The sequence below is a fragment of the Loxodonta africana genome, chromosome 3, assembly GCF_030014295.1.
Source record: "Loxodonta africana isolate mLoxAfr1 chromosome 3, mLoxAfr1.hap2, whole genome shotgun sequence".
Classification (NCBI taxonomy): domain Eukaryota; kingdom Metazoa; phylum Chordata; class Mammalia; order Proboscidea; family Elephantidae; genus Loxodonta; species Loxodonta africana.
This window is the reverse complement of record NC_087344.1, coordinates 50,764,527-50,782,138: the sequence shown is the minus strand read 5'-3', so window position 1 is coordinate 50,782,138 and position 17,612 is coordinate 50,764,527. Positions and strand designations below refer to the sequence as shown.

The following is a 17,612-nucleotide window of genomic DNA, read 5'->3' as shown; positions in this document are numbered from 1 at the left end:
ACATACCAACCTTTTCCAAGTGTGGAAACACGACCTATAATCCCAATTAAATCTAGGGAGAGAATTGTGAACATAACTTCCCCAATTTTGGCCCCTCTTATGGGGGTAATCCACCTTCTTAATGGGCAAGGGTGTCAAATGATATTTAGATGAACCACCAGAAAAAAAAATCTTAGTGACCAGACAAAATAATTCCACTGGAAGCAAGTAGTCCCAGACAAACTGTAACTCTCAAACCCCCAGACTTCTTTCTTGAGATAGTAGACAATTATAAATTGATCCACATTTATAAAAATTTCCAGTCCTAAGTATGAATCAGGCAGCTGGCAGAAATATCCTCTACAATTCCAACAATGAGGAATGTGTAATCGGCTTGCCAACAGTTCACTTTTGTAGCCATCCAGCCCAGTCAATTTTGATTGCTGTATCCACACTGATCATCACCATGTGTTCAAAGTTAAAGTACCTTTAATTAGACAGCAACCGCTTAACACAGTAATCCTCTTCCCCTGGACTAATGGAGTCTTGACTGAACAACATCCCATACATTCCAACAATTAGAAAAGAATGGCTATATTCCAGGATTTAGGATCGTCCATCATCTCAATTTCTCCCCATTCCATCGACAGGTGTAATTCCAACATGGAAATTATGTAGATCCAAAATGGAAAAATCAAGCATTGCCTTCTCACTTCTTCATCCAAGTACACATTTCCAGGTTCAGGTACTGTTTGTAGAATCCAAGCAGTTGAACTATTACGGTCTGCTAGATTTTCTGGTGACAATCCAATTCGTTTGTAAACTTTAAGTAGTGAAAATTGAGAAGCAGATATGAACTTCTAAAATAATCTGTAGGCTCTAATATTCCAAAAATATTCCATACAGTACAACCACAAAAGCTGTAGCCACATAGCTCCATAAGGTAGAAGGATATATCCAAGGAAAGCCTTAACATTATCCAAGAGAAGGAATCATCAATTCTAGAAGACTGGTAACTCCCAAACTGATGCTTCCATAGGAAATCTTCCACCACCTTATATCTCAAGAGTAGATATCCAACCAGCTGCAGGAAATATCCTCTACGATTCCGTAAGATACCAGCCACTGGGACAGAAAGCACTTCGTTTCCAACCCAGATTAGGAAACATTCAGAATGCCCAAAACTTTAAATCCATCTGGGGCCCCTAATTATGAGTTTCTGTTTCTCACCAAATCAAATACAAAATACCTGCCTACAGAAACCTTGGAACTTACCCATCAAGTCTCCGCTCATAACGTCCTTCTCGTGCATGAAGTGACGGTGGGGGGCCATAAGCAGGTCCTCCACCACCTCCTCTGAACCCAGAAACCTCTCTACTACGAGATGCTATGGAAACTGTATCATCCAATCCCCGAGCAGCACTCGGAATGGTGCCTGGTTCATTATAATCCGTGCGTAGGTCTCTGTCTCCCATTTTGTTGACCGAGTTGTGAGCTTTCTGTGCACTTTTGATGTCCACAAAATCCACAAAGGCAGCCACTCCTCCTTCAGATCCCCTCTTGGGGAGGATTTTGACACTTTCCACGCGGCCATATCTAGAAAAAATAAAGTCAACGTTATTGCTAAGTATCAATAATTTTCCAACATGAGTTTTAAAAAACAAGATCATTTCTAGACAATTTACATTTTTTATGCATGTCGGTTTGCAAAGTGACTTAGATATGGTTTTCTTTTACACTCTTAATTCTTTCTCTCAGGGCAGTTATTTGCAAATATTTTATCCACATTACTGTATTACTCTCATTTCTTCAATACAGTATTAGCTAAACTACTTTTCCAGAACACTTAGCTGAAATGAATCTCTCAAAAGTTACAGAAACTTTTACATTCCAAAAAAAGGATACTGAACCTAAGACAGACTCAAAGTAATTTAAAACTTTCATTAAAATAAAAACTGTAGCTACACATATAGCTACAGATTTCATATGAATTTCTTAAGTGATAATGATCTTACTGAAAAAATAAGATGCGTTCAAACACTCTTACTCAAAGGTAGAATAAATTCAAATACTTTGTGTGTTCATTTGCAAGTGACAGTCTAAATTTTTTAATGTAAATTTTTTAGTTATTTTATTTTCTAGGGGGTTAAAATATTGTATAACTTAAGTATCATCAAAAATTTTTTCATATAAATTAATAAACCTGAGAAAATCTTTTACTAAGCCTTATGTTCTAATTTTGATTTTAAAATGTTTACTTTACGGTACCCGGCTACAACTGATGACTGCCCTGACAGGGAACAAAACACAGAACCCCCGAGAGAGCAAGAGAGCAGTGGGATGCAGACCTCAAATTCTTGTAAAAAGACCAGACTTAATGGTCTAAGACTAGAAGGACTCCGGAGGTAACGGTCCCCAGACCTTCTGTTAGCCCAAGACAGGAACCATTCCCAAAGCCAACTCTTCAGACAGGGATTGGACCAGACTATGGGAAGAAAATGATACTGGTGAAGACTGAGCTTCTTGGATCAAACAGACACATGCGACTATGTGGGCAGCTCCTGTCTGGAGGGGCGATGAGAGGACAGAGGGGGTCAGAAGCTGATGGAATGCACACGAAAATAGAGACTGGAGGGAAGGAGTGTGCTGTCTCGTTAGGGGGAGAGCAACTAGGAGTACACAGCAAGGTGTATATAAATTTTTGTATGAGAGACTGACTTGATTTGTAAACTTTCACTTAAAGCACAACAAAAATTAAAAAAAATGTTTACTTTGTTAAGAAAAAGTTTAAGACACCCTTTTATGTTTTAAAGCACATATCTAAGATAATTATTTGGAATCACAAAAAAAATTCATGAAAATTCTGCAAATTTCATTAGGAATTAGTAATTACATTTTATGTACTTATAATTTGGCATTTAAGAAAAGGCAGGCACAAGCAATTTTAAATATAGCACTCTTATTTGCTGACAATCCAAGATCATAATTTTACACATCCCCTTAAGAAGCTGCCAATATCAGAAAGCAGAACTTTTCTTCTCATATGCCTATGATTTACGTTACTATAAGGAAACACAACCCTAAAATCCAGTTTTATGTGATGCAAATGAACTGATGAAATGGTCTTTTTAATTGAGAAAGAAAATGGATAGAAACTGAAATAGCTCTTTTCAAACAAACATGAAAAATATTTTCTGATGCATCTGATGAAGCTCTTATATCTAGAACACATAAAGAAATCTTACAGCTCAATTCATTTTTTAAAATGATTTCAAAAATATTTGAACAGACACTTCACCAAAGAAGATATACAAATGGCAGAGAAGCATTTGAGAATGGGCTATAGTGGAGGCAGGGACACCAATCAAGAGGCTGGAGCTCTGGTGGTGCAGTGGTTAAGTGCTTGGCTGCTAAAAGAAAGTTCGGCGATTCGAACGCACCAGCCACTCAGCAGGACAAAGATGTGGCAGTCTGCTTCTGTAAAGGTTACGGAACTAAAGATTAGTTCTACTCTGTCCTAGAGGGCAGCTACGAGTTGGAATTGACTCTACAGCAATGGGTTTGGTTTTTTTTTTGTTTTATCAGGTTAAGACCAGGGGCAATAGCAGTGAAATGCAAATCAAAACCCCAATGATATGCCATTTTACACCCACCAGAATGGCTAAACTTAAAAAAGACTGACCATACCAAATGCTGACAAGGATGTGGAGCAACTGGAGCTCTGCTAGTGGGAATGTAAAGTAGAATCACTTTGGGAAATAATTTGGTAATTTCTTAAAAGTTAAACATACATCTACAGTACGATTCAGTCATTGCACTCCTAGGTATCTGTACAAAAGAACTAAGTGCCCACGTCTATGCAGAGACCTAGACATGAAAGTTCATGGCATCCTTATCCATAACAGCCAAAAACTGGAAATCATCCAACTGCTCATCACCAGTTAGGCTCTTCTATCTATCATTCCAGCAAAACAGCTATTGTGGTGGTTATCTTTCAAATGTCTGATTTTCTTATCAAACCTAACATAACCACTAAAAAAACCTCCTGATTCCCACCCCAACCTCCTCAAACCTGCTTATCCTAAAGTTTTCCCATTTCAATAAATGGCAATTTTATCCTTTGGGTTGTTCAGGCAAAAAAAACCTTGGCTCTTATCCTTCAGTTACTCTCATTATCTCACACCTCACATCCAATCCATCAGGAATATATCTTTAATCTGACTCCTCCCCACACTTCCACTGTCCTCCTGCCTACCCTTATAGTCCATTCTCAACACAGCAGCCAGGATGATCCTTTTAGAAGGTAAATCAAAACATCCTGTCTCAGAAAAACCAAAGTTCTCGCCGTGGCCTATAAGAATCTACAGGATCTGCCCCACCACCTTCATTTCCTATCACTCTCCTCCCCCTTTGCTCATTCTGCTTCAGCCACATTGGCTTTTCCTTGATGTTCCACACACTTGCCACAAATATATTCTGCTTCCTTGTCTTTGTACTCTGTTCCCTCTCCCTGGAGTATTCTTCACCCCAGATACATATGATTTGCTCCCTAACTTTCCTCAGTTCTCTGCTCAAAGCTTTTCAAAGAGGCTTCCCACGACCACCCTCCTCTCTAGAATACCATGTGTGTGTACCCACCTACCCACAAACACCTTGTCTCTCCTATCCTTTTATCCTATACCTTTATTTTTCTCAATAGCACTTATCACGACCTGACTTACATTTTTTGTCTCCCCTCACTAAAACATAAGCTCTGTGAGGGCAGGAAGATTTCCCCAGTGCATAAGAAAACAGTGCCTGGCATTTAATAGACACTCATGTATTTGCTGAATGAACAGATAAATGTGACCAAAAAAATATCATGACCATCACAAGACAGCTGGATATAATTCACTTTACAGATTACTTTGAGTAAATTTGGAAGACAGCTACCTGGCCAACTGACTGGAAGAGATCCATATTTATGCCTATTTCCAAGAAAAGTGATCCCACCAAATGCGGAAATTACTGAACAACACCATTAATATCACATGCAAGCAAAATTTTGCTGGAGATCATTCAAAAGTGCCTGCAGCAGTACATCGAAAGGGAACTGCCAGAAATTCAAGCCAGATTTAGAAGAGGACGTGGAACCAGGGATATCATTGCTGATGTCAGATGGATCCTGGCTGAAAGCAGAGAATACCAGAAAGGTGTCTACCTGCTTTATTGACTGTGCAAAGGCATTCGACTGTGTGGATCATAACGATTTACAAATAACATTGTGGAGAATGGGAATTCTGGAACACTTGTAACTGTGCTCATGAGGAATCTGTACAACAGAACAAGGGGATACTGCATAGTTTAAAGTCAGGAAAGGTGTGCATCAGGGTTATATCCTTTCACTGTATCTATTCAATCTGTATGCTGAGCAAATAATCCGAGAAGATGGACTGTATGAAGAACAGGACATTAGGATTGGAGGAAAACTCATTAACAACCTGCGTTATGCAGATGACACAACCCTGCTTGCTGAAAGTGAAGAGGACTTGAAACACTTACTGATAAAGATCAAAGACCACAGCCTTCGGTATGGATTACACCTCAGCATAAAGAAAACAAAAATCCTCACAACTAGACCAATAAGCAACATCATGATGAATGGAGAAAAGGCTGAGGTTCTCAAGGATTTCATTTTACTTGGATCCACACAATTAACACCCAAGGAAGCGGCAGTCAAGAAATCAAAAGATGCATTGCACTGGGCAAATGTGCTGCAGAAGACCTCTTCACAGTGTTAAGAAGCAAAGATGTCACCTTGAGGACTAAGGTGTGCCTGACCCAAGGCATGGTGTCTTCAATTGCCTCATACGCATGTGAAAGCTGGAAAATGAATAAGGAATACTGAATAAGAATTAATGCCTTTGAATCCTGGTGTTGGTGAAGAATACTGAATATACCATGGACTGCCAAAAGAACAAACCAATCTGTCTTGGAAGAAGTACACCAGAATGCTCCTTAGAAGCAAGGATGGTGAGACTATGTCTCTCACATACTTTGGACACGGTTATCAGTACTGATCAGTTACTGTAGAAGGACATCATGCTTGGTAAAGTAGAAAGTCAGTGAAAAAGGGGAAGACCCTCAACGAGATGGACTGACACAGTGGCTGCAACAATGGGCACAAGCATAGCAAGGCTTGTGAGGATGGTGCAGGACCAGGCAGTGCTTCGTTCTGTTGTGCACAGAGTAGCTATGAGTCGGAATCGACTCGACAGCACCTAACAACAACAACAATTCCCACCAGTATATTTGGCATAATAAATCAAGCTCATATCAACCTAAGAAAAGCCTCAAGGGCTCTGTTAGGGAAAAGTTCATAAACTTCATCGTAAACTTGAATGTGTGTGCCTTTGGGATGCTGGGATCATTTTAAATTATTCTACTGTACCCCTCCATAAGTTTAGATTATTAGGAATTGATGTTAAACAAATTCTAAATATGGGTTTTAGGAAAACGATAAAATCATCTATGAATATAAGAATTTGATTACTACTGACCTAGGACAAAGTGAAACAGTCAAATACGACTTACTGAAGTTCTCTCATCTTTATTCCTACTCCATCCCTTGATATGGCCAGTACCCTTGAATCATACCTAACATACATACACTCTATCTCACCAAGGCCTATGCCTCCTAAGTTTTCCACCCCTCCCTTGCAACATTTACCATGAGTCTCAAACACCTACTAGGAGCCAAAGATTACATGACGGGTACTGGGGAGACAAGACAATTAATTAAGACATGTTCTTTGCATAGCCGCTTACAACCTAATTAGGAAAACAAATATTTAAACCAATAATCGTAAAATATGAGAAATGCTATGTATAAAGTGATAGGGTACCCAAATTCATTTCAGGGCTCTGTATTCCTTTAGGACTTTTCCAGAATGATAACTATTGATAAAACTGACCATTACTAAAAGCTCACATGGGTTTACAGATTCTACCATGGCAAGTAAAACATTTGCACTCTGTCAAGTAATTCAATGCTGAAAATTTTAAACATCCACTTTACATACTTGGAAACCAACAGCCAGTGCTTCATTAAATCTTGACCATGTAAAAATGAATCTATTGACTGAACTGAAGTTGCTTAATCATATGGCTTATCTCAAAAAGCACCTTAAAATATGCCAAAAATATATACATATATAATGCCAACCAAATATACTTCACTTACTACTGTCATTCAAAACTGTCTTAACATCTTAACATCACTGATTCCCTTCACTAAAAAAAATCACCTTCACTTTACAGACATTGACAGGAAAGTCATTTCATTGAGGAAACTGAAGAGTCCCTGGGGTTTTAAAAGTTTATTAGAATATGATAAAGTAAAATCTTAGAATCTAATTTTCATGCCTCAAATAAAATACAATAGTGATTTTTATTTAATAATCTTATCACAGAAGTTACACTAAAGAATACAACCAAACACCCAAACTTAGTCTGCTTGTGAAAAAATCCGCAATCAGTATAAAAAAGAATGGTTTGCATATAATAGTATAAATGCTCAACATATTTACACAACAGATCTAACCAAGGTGAAACATCACAATTTCTTAACTCCATATTTAACTAGAAACTTATTTTCCAAGCAAAGTCCATTAGGCACCTATACTCAGCCTCTTCTATGAACTGACTACACTCCACTAGGTTAGATGGACACTGGTAAGCTTTGGTTCCTCTGATTTCTTAATTACTCCACAGCACTACTTGTCACATCTAATTTTACTTACTGGCATCATTTATGATACAATTTAGTTACTCCTGTAGGCTTGACAGTTTAGCCCACAAAAGCAATGGAAAAAAAGATCACATTCTGTTCAAAATGTTTTCTTGGTACACAACAATAACTATACATTACTGCAGGCAGAGAGTAATAAAGTGGTCTGAGATAAACGTGTTCTATTTCATTCCTCTCTTCTCAGCCACAAAGGTTGCAAAGGCCCAAACCAACCCCTTCTGGGCTGTACACGACTGGTACACAAGCTCTCTTTTGTGGCTAAGCTACTACTAGAACTTTACTGCTTCATGTGATCTGATTTACAGACCTGCTAATGCAAAGCAACCAAATACATGAGTTTATCTTATTAGCTATTTATTTTATGTATTGTTCGGGAGTATATTTCTTACACTTGCAGTTATCATCAATACTATAAGATGGTGAAAGATAAAAAGTAAAAGAAATATGGCTGTGTTCTTGCTGCATAAGATGATCTAACAGGAAAACAATCTTTCGTAAGTTAGTGCTTTTCTCAATACTGTATTTCAGGTTTAGTACTTTTCTAAATAGCACATTTCAAGTTTAAATCCTATAAATTCACCTTTCGGAAGGGCTTCTACTTCCCAAAGGCAAGAAAAAAGCACAAGGAAGCATTTGCAAGTAACAACTATCAAATATTTGAAATCCAGGAAAGCCGCTACCTTTCCAAGCCTCTCCCCTAATTAAATCCATCATAAACTAGTACCTTGTACGACTTGCCATTTGGTTACTTTATTCTGGTTTCTCTTCAGCAAGCTGTAATATAAGAAGTCCAGTTCCCTTAAGTTACTGAGCTAGATAATTAACATTCATACTGGTAAAGTTATACTAATCTGTTTACTAGCCCAATGCCGTCGAGTCAATTCCGACTCATAGCGACCCTACAGGCCAGAGTAGAACTGCCCCCAGTCTGTTTACTAGGCAAGAAAAAGAAAGTCAGTTTTGTTATTACGGATTCATACATTTTCTGTAAAAAGCCACTGAAAGTGAGTGGGCTCTTGGCTATCGTGTCTTAATTTCTAACAGAAAACAGTGAATATGGGCTAAATTGCTGCCTGCCACCAATGCAGGCCCAGTCTCCCTCCTTTTGTTAGACCCAGTACTCCAGTATTTCTCACAGAATGCACAACCAGGGTAGAAGGGGAAGAGAAGAGACTTCTTAGTCACACAGAGAGAGAAAGATATCAACTACATGTGCTAGGCACTGTGCTAAATGTTGTAGGTATAGCTGTGGGCAAAAGAAAACTTCCATTCTAGTTTATAATGTATGATATGGGGCATAAAGGAAATCAACTACATGTATGAATAGAGAATGGAGATTACACTACTTTAAACAGGGTGATCAGGAACAGGTACATACAAGGGCAGTCAACTTACCGAGAGGGTTATACTGAGATAAACTTATCAAATAATGCACATGTTTTTGAATTATACACCATGTAAGTATCATCTATCCAAAAAAGAAGTATTTTAAAATTATATTCTGATAGCCACTAGAAATACCACATTCTATAGTCCATTTATTCATCCAACATATGTACTACTACTATCTGCTAGGTGCTAGACACCGTAATAGATGATGGGTGTGCAGTGAGTTCAACCTGCTCTCAAGGAGCCTGAACACTACTGCAGGACACAGACAAGCAAACAGGTGCTTATAATATATGTACCTTTTTCAATGTATGGTTGAAATGTGAAGTGATTGGCTTCTGTCTCTAAACTCTCAATACCCTGTGTATGTACCAGAAAATACAAATGGAAAGACATAAAGGAGGGAAAATAGATATGAGCTGAGAAGTGAAAGGGGGAAAAAAAAAAGGGGGAAGTAGCAGCCACCCTTCCCCTCTCCAAAAGGCAAATAACCAAAGAATAATGCTGGCGAAGTGTTTAAGCTTAAATTCTGAATAAAAAGCTAAACGAAATAGAATGCATATAGAATGATGAACCAAATACTCAATGAACAGATGCATGCATGCAGAAAAAGAAATCAAAGCATATTCTTTCTTTATGTACATAAGAAGAAGACATTTTGGAAACAACAAATTTCGCTCCAAACTTAACACAGGAGAACTTGATTAGGTATTACAAATCTACAGTACTCTTCTATAGGGAGAAAACTGACAACGGCCAAAAAAAAAAAAAAAAGCTTCATATTCATGAAAATTCACTTGGTAAACCTGGTGTTCTCATTTTTTCTACTCTTTCCAAAACAACACATTTCATCCATTAAATGGGGAAAAGACAGTCTTTTTAATAAATGGTGCTGGCAAAACTGGATGTCCACCTGAAGAAAAATGAAACAGGACCCATACCTCATACCATACACAAAAACTAACTCGAAACGGATGAAAGACCTAAATATAAAACCTAAAACAATAAAGATCATGGAAGGAAAAATGGAAACAATGCTAGGGGCCCTGATACATGGCATAAATTCAATACAAACCATAACAAGGCACAAACACCAGAAAATAAACTAGATAACTGAAAGCTCCTAAAAATTAAACATGCTCATCAAAAGACTTAAAAAGAGAACCTATAGACTGGGAAAAATTTTTTTAGCTACAGCACGTCCAACAAGGGTCTAAATCTATAGAATACTTCAATACCTCAAAAACAAAAAGACAAATAATCCAATTAAAAAATGGGTAAAGCATACGAAGACACTTCACCCAAGAAGACATTCAGGTGGCTAATAAGACACATGAGGAAATATTCTCAATCATTAGCCATTAGAGAAATGAAAATCAAAACTACAATGGATGCCATCTCACCCCAACATCACTAGCATGAATCAAAAAAACAGAAAACAAATGTTGGAGGGGTTGCGGGGAGATTGGAACTCTTATACACTGCTGATGGGAATGTAAAACGGTACAACCACTATGGAAAACAATATGGTGCCTCCTTAAAAAGCTAGAAACAGAAATACCATATGATCCAGCAATTCCACTCCTAGGAATATATCCTAGAGAAATAAGAGCTGTCACACTAAAGGACATATGCACACTCATGTTCACTACAGCATTATTCAGAACAGCAAAAAGATGGAAACAACCTAAGTGCTCATCAACAGACGAAGGAACAAATCATGGTACCTATACACAACAGAATATTACACAACAATAAAAAACAACGATGACTGACAAACGTCTCACAACGTGGATGACTCTGGAGGGTATTCTGCTGAGTGAAATCAGTCAATCACAAGATGACAAATATTGTATGAGATCACTATTATAAAAACTCAAGGCTTACATGTAAAAAAACAATCTTTGATGGTTATGAGGGAGGAGAAACGGGGAGGGGAAATCACTAGACAGCAGAGAAGTGTTAACTTTGGTGAAAGGAAAGATAACACACAATATAGGAAAAATCAGCACAACTTAACCAAGGCAGAGTCACAGAAGCTTCCTAGACACATCCAAACACCTTGAGGGACCCAGTTACTGGGGCTGAGGGCCAGGACAATAGTCTCAGGGGACATCTAAGTCAACTGGCATAACGTAGTTCACAAAGAAAATGTTCTACATCCTACTTTGGTGAACAGCACCTAGGGTCTTAAAGGTCGTGAGTGGGCACCTAAAATATATCTATTGGTCATAATGTTCAGAGCAAAGGGGGATGAAGAAAACAAAAGACACTGGGAAAATAATCAGTCCAAAAGACTAATGGACGACATGAACCACAGCCTCCACCTGCCTGAACCCAAAAGACCTAGATGGTGCCCAGCTACCACCAGCAACTGCTCTTACAGGAATCACAATAGAGGGTCCCAGACACAGTGGGAGAAAAATGTAGAACAAAATTCAAATTCACACACACACAAAAACACCAGACTTACTGGGGGCTGAGACTATGCCCCCCAGACATTCTGCTAACTCAGAACTGAAGCTGCTCCCAAAATCTACTTTTCAGCCAAAGATTAGACAGGCTTACAAAACAAACAACAACAGTTGTGAGTAATGTGCTTCTTAGTTCAATCAAGTACACAAAACCAAATGGACAATAGCTGCCCAAGAGCAGAGAGAGACAAGAAGGCAGGAAGAGACAGGAAACTGGGAGGAATGAACACAGGCAAGCCGTGGTGTAAAGGGAAAGGGAGAGAGCGCTGACATACTGTGGGGATTACAACCAATGTCACAAAACAATCTGTGTATAAATTTCTGAATGAGAAACAGATTTGGACTAAAACACAATTAAAAAAAAAAAAAACCCGCATTCCTTTAGTATTCAAGATTATATGATGAAACATTTACCTGACACTGAAGAGAAAAATGAATCGAACCACAATTAGATAATTTTCCTTTTTTTAACAACATCAAGCCTTAGCTGCAGGTTTCACAGAACTTATAAAATATTCTCCAGCAATCATAAAATATCAGCTTCTAAAATGACATGGCTAGTGGTTTTGGTAGTATGTTGACTCATTTGTAATTTTTAAAGAATAAAGAAAACCTAACTTAAACAAAAATAAGAACATAATGCTAAGAAATTTATGGATTGAATTGTGACCCCTAAAAATATGTGTTGTGAATCCTAGCCCCCATATTTGTTGTTATGATCCTATTTGGGAAGGGGTTTTCTTTGTTATGTTATTAAGACAGAATTTGTTACCAAGAAGTGGGGGTGTTGTTCTACAAATACCTACAATGTTGAAACATTTTGGAATTGGGTAATGGGTAGAGACCAGAAGAGTTGTTTTTGTTTTTATCGTACTTTAGATGAAGGTTTACAAAACAATCTGGTTTCTCATTAAACAGCTAGTACGCATATTGTTTTATGACATTGGTTAACAACCCCATGACATGTCAACACTCTCCCTTCTCCATCCTGGGTTCCCTTTTATCAGCTTTCCTGTTCCCTCCTGCCTTCTAGTCCTTGTCCCTGGGCTGTGCCCCTTTAGTCTCCTTTCGTTTTATGGTCCTATCCAATCTTTGACTGAAGGGTGAACCTCAGGAGTGACTTTATTACTGAGCTAAAAGGGCGTTCAGGGGCCATACTCTTGGCATTTCTCCAGTTCTGTCAGGCCAGTAAGTCTGGTCTTTTTTGTGTGAGTTAGAATTTTGTCCTATATTTTTCTCTATCTCTGTCCACGACCCTCTACTGTGACCCCCGTCAGAGCAGTCAGTGGTGGCAGCCGGGCACCATCTAGTTGTACTAGACTCAGTATGGTGGAGACCGTGGTAGTTGTGGTGCATTAGTCCTTTGGACTAATCTTTCCCTTATATCTTTAGTTTTCTTCATTCTCCCTTGCTCCTGAAGGAGTAAGATCAGTAGAGTATCTCAGATGGCAGCTCACAGGTTTTTAAGACCCCAGACGCTACTCACCAAAGTGGAATATGGGACATTTTCTTTATAAACTATGTTACGCCAATCGAGCTAGGTGTTCCCTAAGACCATGCTCCTCACAGCCCTCAGCCCAGCAATTTGGTCCCTCAGGGAGTTTGGATGTGTCTATGGAGCTTCCATGACCTTGCCTTGTACAAGCTGTGCTGCCTTCCCCAGTATTGTATACTGTCTTACCCGAGACTGGAAGAGTTTTAAGGTGCCTAATAATAAAAGACGAGGAGCCCTGGGCACAGTGGTTTAAGCACTTGGCCTCTGACCAAAAAGGTCGATGGTTCAAGCCCACCAGCTACACCTTGGAAGAAAGATGTGGCAGTCTGCTTCCCTAAAGTTTTATGGCCTTGGAAACCCTACAGAACAGTTCTACTCTGTCCCACAGGGTTGCTATGAGTCAGAGTCGATTCAATGGCAGTGGGTTAGTTTTTTTGGTTTTTGGTAATAGTAAAAGCCTACACTGTCTTGAAGAGACCACTGGTAAAATTATGGATGTCAAAAGCAATTCTGTGAGGGCTCAGAAGGAAGTGAGGAGAGCTACAAGAAAGTCTCTATTATTTTAGAAAATACATATGATACCTGCAACAAAATGTTGCTCGAAATGTGGACATTAAATGTGCTTCTGGTGAGGCTTAAAAGGAAATGTTGGGCATGTGACTGGACAATGGAGAAAAGGCGATACTTTTTATGTAGTGGCAAAGACCTTGTCTCAATTATGTTCAAATGTTTGGTGGAAGGTAGAACTTTTAAGTGATGAGCCTGGATATCTGGCTGAGGAGGTTTCTAAGCAAGATCTTAAAGAGACAGCATGGTTTCTGCCTGCTGCTTATAATAAAATGCAAGAGGAGAGAGACTGACTTAAACATGAGCTGTGCAAAATGAAAACAAAACTTAAAGATCTGGAAAATTCTGTTGTAGAAACTAAGGACACATGTCCTAGAATTTTCACCAAGGATGTGCCTACACAATCTTTTGTTAAAGAGATTAAGCCTGTGACTGATGGATCTAACCAACTACCACAGCAGAAAACCTATCAGCTTAGAGTGAAGGGGACAGAGAAAGAATGAAAGTAATGAATGCTGTCTGCCACTGAGAATTCTACAGGCAGGAAACCGGCTAAAGGAGCTACATCTGTTGTCCTCCAAGAAAAGAAAAGGACCGTCCTTGGAGTGGCTCGGAGATTGGAAAAACTGTTGGAAGGAAAGCTGGAAGCAGGGCTGCTTCAGTTTCAAAAAATGGAATCATGGCCTGCTGGTTTCAAAGAGTATAGCCTCGGCCTCCTAGGTTTCAAAGAGTAGAGTCTCCGCCTCTTAGGTTTCAAAGAGTGGAGTCTCAGCTTCTGGGTTTCAAAGAGACAAATCCTCACCAACTTGGTTCAGGAGTGTGGGGCTGCCATTCACAAGTGCCAGGGGGATGGGGCCGCTGCCCAAAGCAGAGGAAGCAAGGCTGCCATGCCCAAGGGACAGAAGAATGGGGACTGATGGGACTGAGTTGACACTCAGATGGACTAGGAGAATGGGGCCATCCAAACCCAAGACAGCAGAGGTGCCATACCAGTGGGCCTGGAAGACACAGTGAAGCCCAGGGCCGAAGGGTCTCCACCCAGAATCCAGAGGGTATCCAGAGTCTGGAGGGTAGGGCCATTGCCCAGATGGTCTCAGAGAAGAGAGGATTATTTTGAAGCCTTGAGAGCTAATGTAATTTGTTCTGATTTTGGGCTTGCTTGGCACCTGTTATCCCTTCTTTCCCTCCAACTTCTCCCATTTGTGATGGAAATGTCTACTTTGTATGTGTTCTACCATTGTACTTTGGAAACAGGTAACTGGTAATCAAGATTTCTTAGGTTCACAAATGAAGAGAATTATTGCCTCAAGGATATGCCTAAAGTCTCACCCATATTCTTTATTTAGATGATTCAGAAGATGAGATTTGGGGCCTGGAGTTGATTTAAGACTTTTGGGATGATGCGATGGGATGAATAGGTTTTAAATGTGGGAAGGACATGAATTTTGGGGGCCAAAGACTGGTATATGATGGATTGTGTCCCCCCAAAATACGTATTGTAATTCCTAACCTCTATGCCTGTGGCTATAATCCCATTTGGGAATGGGTTGTATTTGTTATGTTAATGAGGCTGGATTAGCATAGGGTGAGTCTTGAATCAATCTCTTTTGGGATACAGTCATGCACCAGATGACTTCCTTCCTGCAATGTCCAGACCACATATACATCTGATCACATATACATCCGTAGTACCATAAGACTATAAAAGAGTTCAGAAATGGTACAGTACATATATAACTTATAATTTTTTGTCTTGATAGCCATAATAAACACCTGTGTTACTGGCTTACGTATGTACTGTACTTTCCATTGTTATTTTAATGTTAACTTTCCCTACTTACAAATTAAAAATTTACTGTATAACAGCATGTGTTTCAACTTGCAGGCAGCAGCATCCAATCTCATGTATTGCATGTCTCCTGAGTGTTGTAGTGTTATCTACTTAATTTTCTTTCGAAAACATTATTCTGAAGCTCATCATGGCTCCCAAATGCAGCAAAACCAGTGCTAGTGACAACAGCAGCAAGAGCCAAAGGAGAAGTACTGATTTGGAAGTAAGACAAAAGGTTATTAAACAACACAAAGGTGGAAAATCAATGAATGCTATTGCTCACAATTTAGGAATGTTTGCACAAGACACAAATCACATAATGTCCTATTTCATAGAACGAATCATGGATGTTAAGTGACACATGACTGTATAAGAGAGATTAAACTAGCAAGTGCAGAGCAGAAACAGGGGAAGAGAGATGCTAAACCACATGAAGATCACCCAACAACAGAAGTTCAAAAGAGAAAAGGACCTTCCTCCAGAGCCAACAGAGAAAGCCTTCCCCTGGAGTCCGCACTCTGAATTTAGACTTCTAGGCTCCTAAACTGTGAGAAAATAAACTTGTTTGTTAAAGGCCACCCATTTGTGGTATTGCTGTTATAGCAGCACTAGATAACTAAGAAACTGTGCTTCATTGCTATAAGAAACAGTAGAAAACAATCTAATGAGTTTGTCTTCAAAGACACAATTAAAAAAAAAAAATACTAAATCGGTTTGGTCAAAAATTGTCACCATCGCTAGAATGGTATTAAATTGAACAACATACATTGTTTCTTAGTTATCTCATGCTGCTATAAATTCCACAAGGGGATGGCTTTAACAAACAAGAGGTTTTTTCTCTCACAGTCTAGGAGGATAGAAGTCCCATTTCAGGGTGCCAGCTCCAGGAGAAGACTTTCTCTGTCGGCTCTGGGGGAAGGTCCTTGTCATCAATCTAGAAGTCTGTCAGCACAGGAATCCCAGGTCCAAAGGATGTGCTGTTCCTGGCACTGCTTTCTTGGTGGGGTAAGGTTCCCCCTGTCTCTCTGCTCACTTCTCTCTTTTACATCTCAAAAGAGACTGACTCAAGATACAACCTAATCCTGTAGATTGAGTCCTGCCTCATTATCATAACTGCCTCTTAATCCCACCTCATTAACATCATAGAGGTAGGATTTACAACACATAGGAAAATCACATCAGATGACAAAATGGTGGACAGTCACACAATACTGGGAATCATGGCCTAGTCAAGTTGACACACATTTTGAGGGGACACAATTCAATCCTAACACATTGTGTTCTTCTAAATTTTCCACAGAAGAAAAAAAATTACCCCAAATAATTCCAAGTTTCCTAAAATGTTTGCTCTCCTTATATTTGACAGTTCATAACAGTTCCCTAAAAAATATAATTTCAGTGTATTAATGGCCTTGAGAGCAATGTGATATTGGGTTTTGCTCCTGACTCAGTTATTAATTATATGGTTTCTAAAAAGTACTGTTCTAGGCATGTGATGTATATCAGTGAACAAAAAACAAAGATCCCTGCCCTCAAGGAATTTATTTACAAACCTCAGTTTCCTGATGTGTGATATTCTTAAAACTGTTTTCATTAACTCTACAAGAAACTCACCCAGTATTTTCCAAAGCAACAATGCTAGAAACTGAGGAATTCTTTAAATCCTTCTTTCCAGAAAAGACTGCTTTCAGCCATTACGGGCTGAATTATCAACAGGAATACAATGATTACTGTTAGTCCTGGCTCTTACAACTAACACTACTAATTAACAATAGCAAAGAATTACCACATGGTTCATTTTCACACAATTTTTCCTAACTAAAGAACAATCCTCCCTCCTTGAGTCATTCTTGAAACAAGACACAGACACTCCACTGACAAAAGAACATGTTCGCATTTTGCATCTACATCTCCTTTGCCCAGTAAATTCCTAGAGTTAAAAGATCACATCTGGACCTTTTATGATCACTAATATTACCACTCTATTTCTAGGTAAAAAGATCTCAAAAGTTTCACCGTGCTACCATTCAAGAAAGAGCTGTAGGATTGTAAATGAGAATACTGACCTCTTTGAAGAGGCACGCAATT

At 39.0% G+C, this 17,612-nt stretch overlaps 1 protein-coding gene across 6 annotated transcripts in view; it reads right to left on the bottom strand.

Moving 5' to 3' along the window:
• Positions 1 to 17,612, bottom strand: part of SPEN (spen family transcriptional repressor) — a 96,715-nt gene that overhangs the window by 57,789 nt on the left and 21,314 nt on the right. For 4 of the 6 annotated variants that reach the window (XM_064281339.1, XM_064281336.1, XM_064281338.1 and 1 more), the window contains one exon: positions 1,255 to 1,575. In XM_064281339.1, the coding sequence (XP_064137409.1) occupies positions 1,255 to 1,575 (321 nt within the window). Of the gene's footprint in view, positions 1 to 10; positions 225 to 1,254; positions 1,576 to 17,612 lie in introns of those variants that run through there. The other 2 variants (XM_064281340.1, XM_064281341.1) reach the window with 1 other exon arrangement.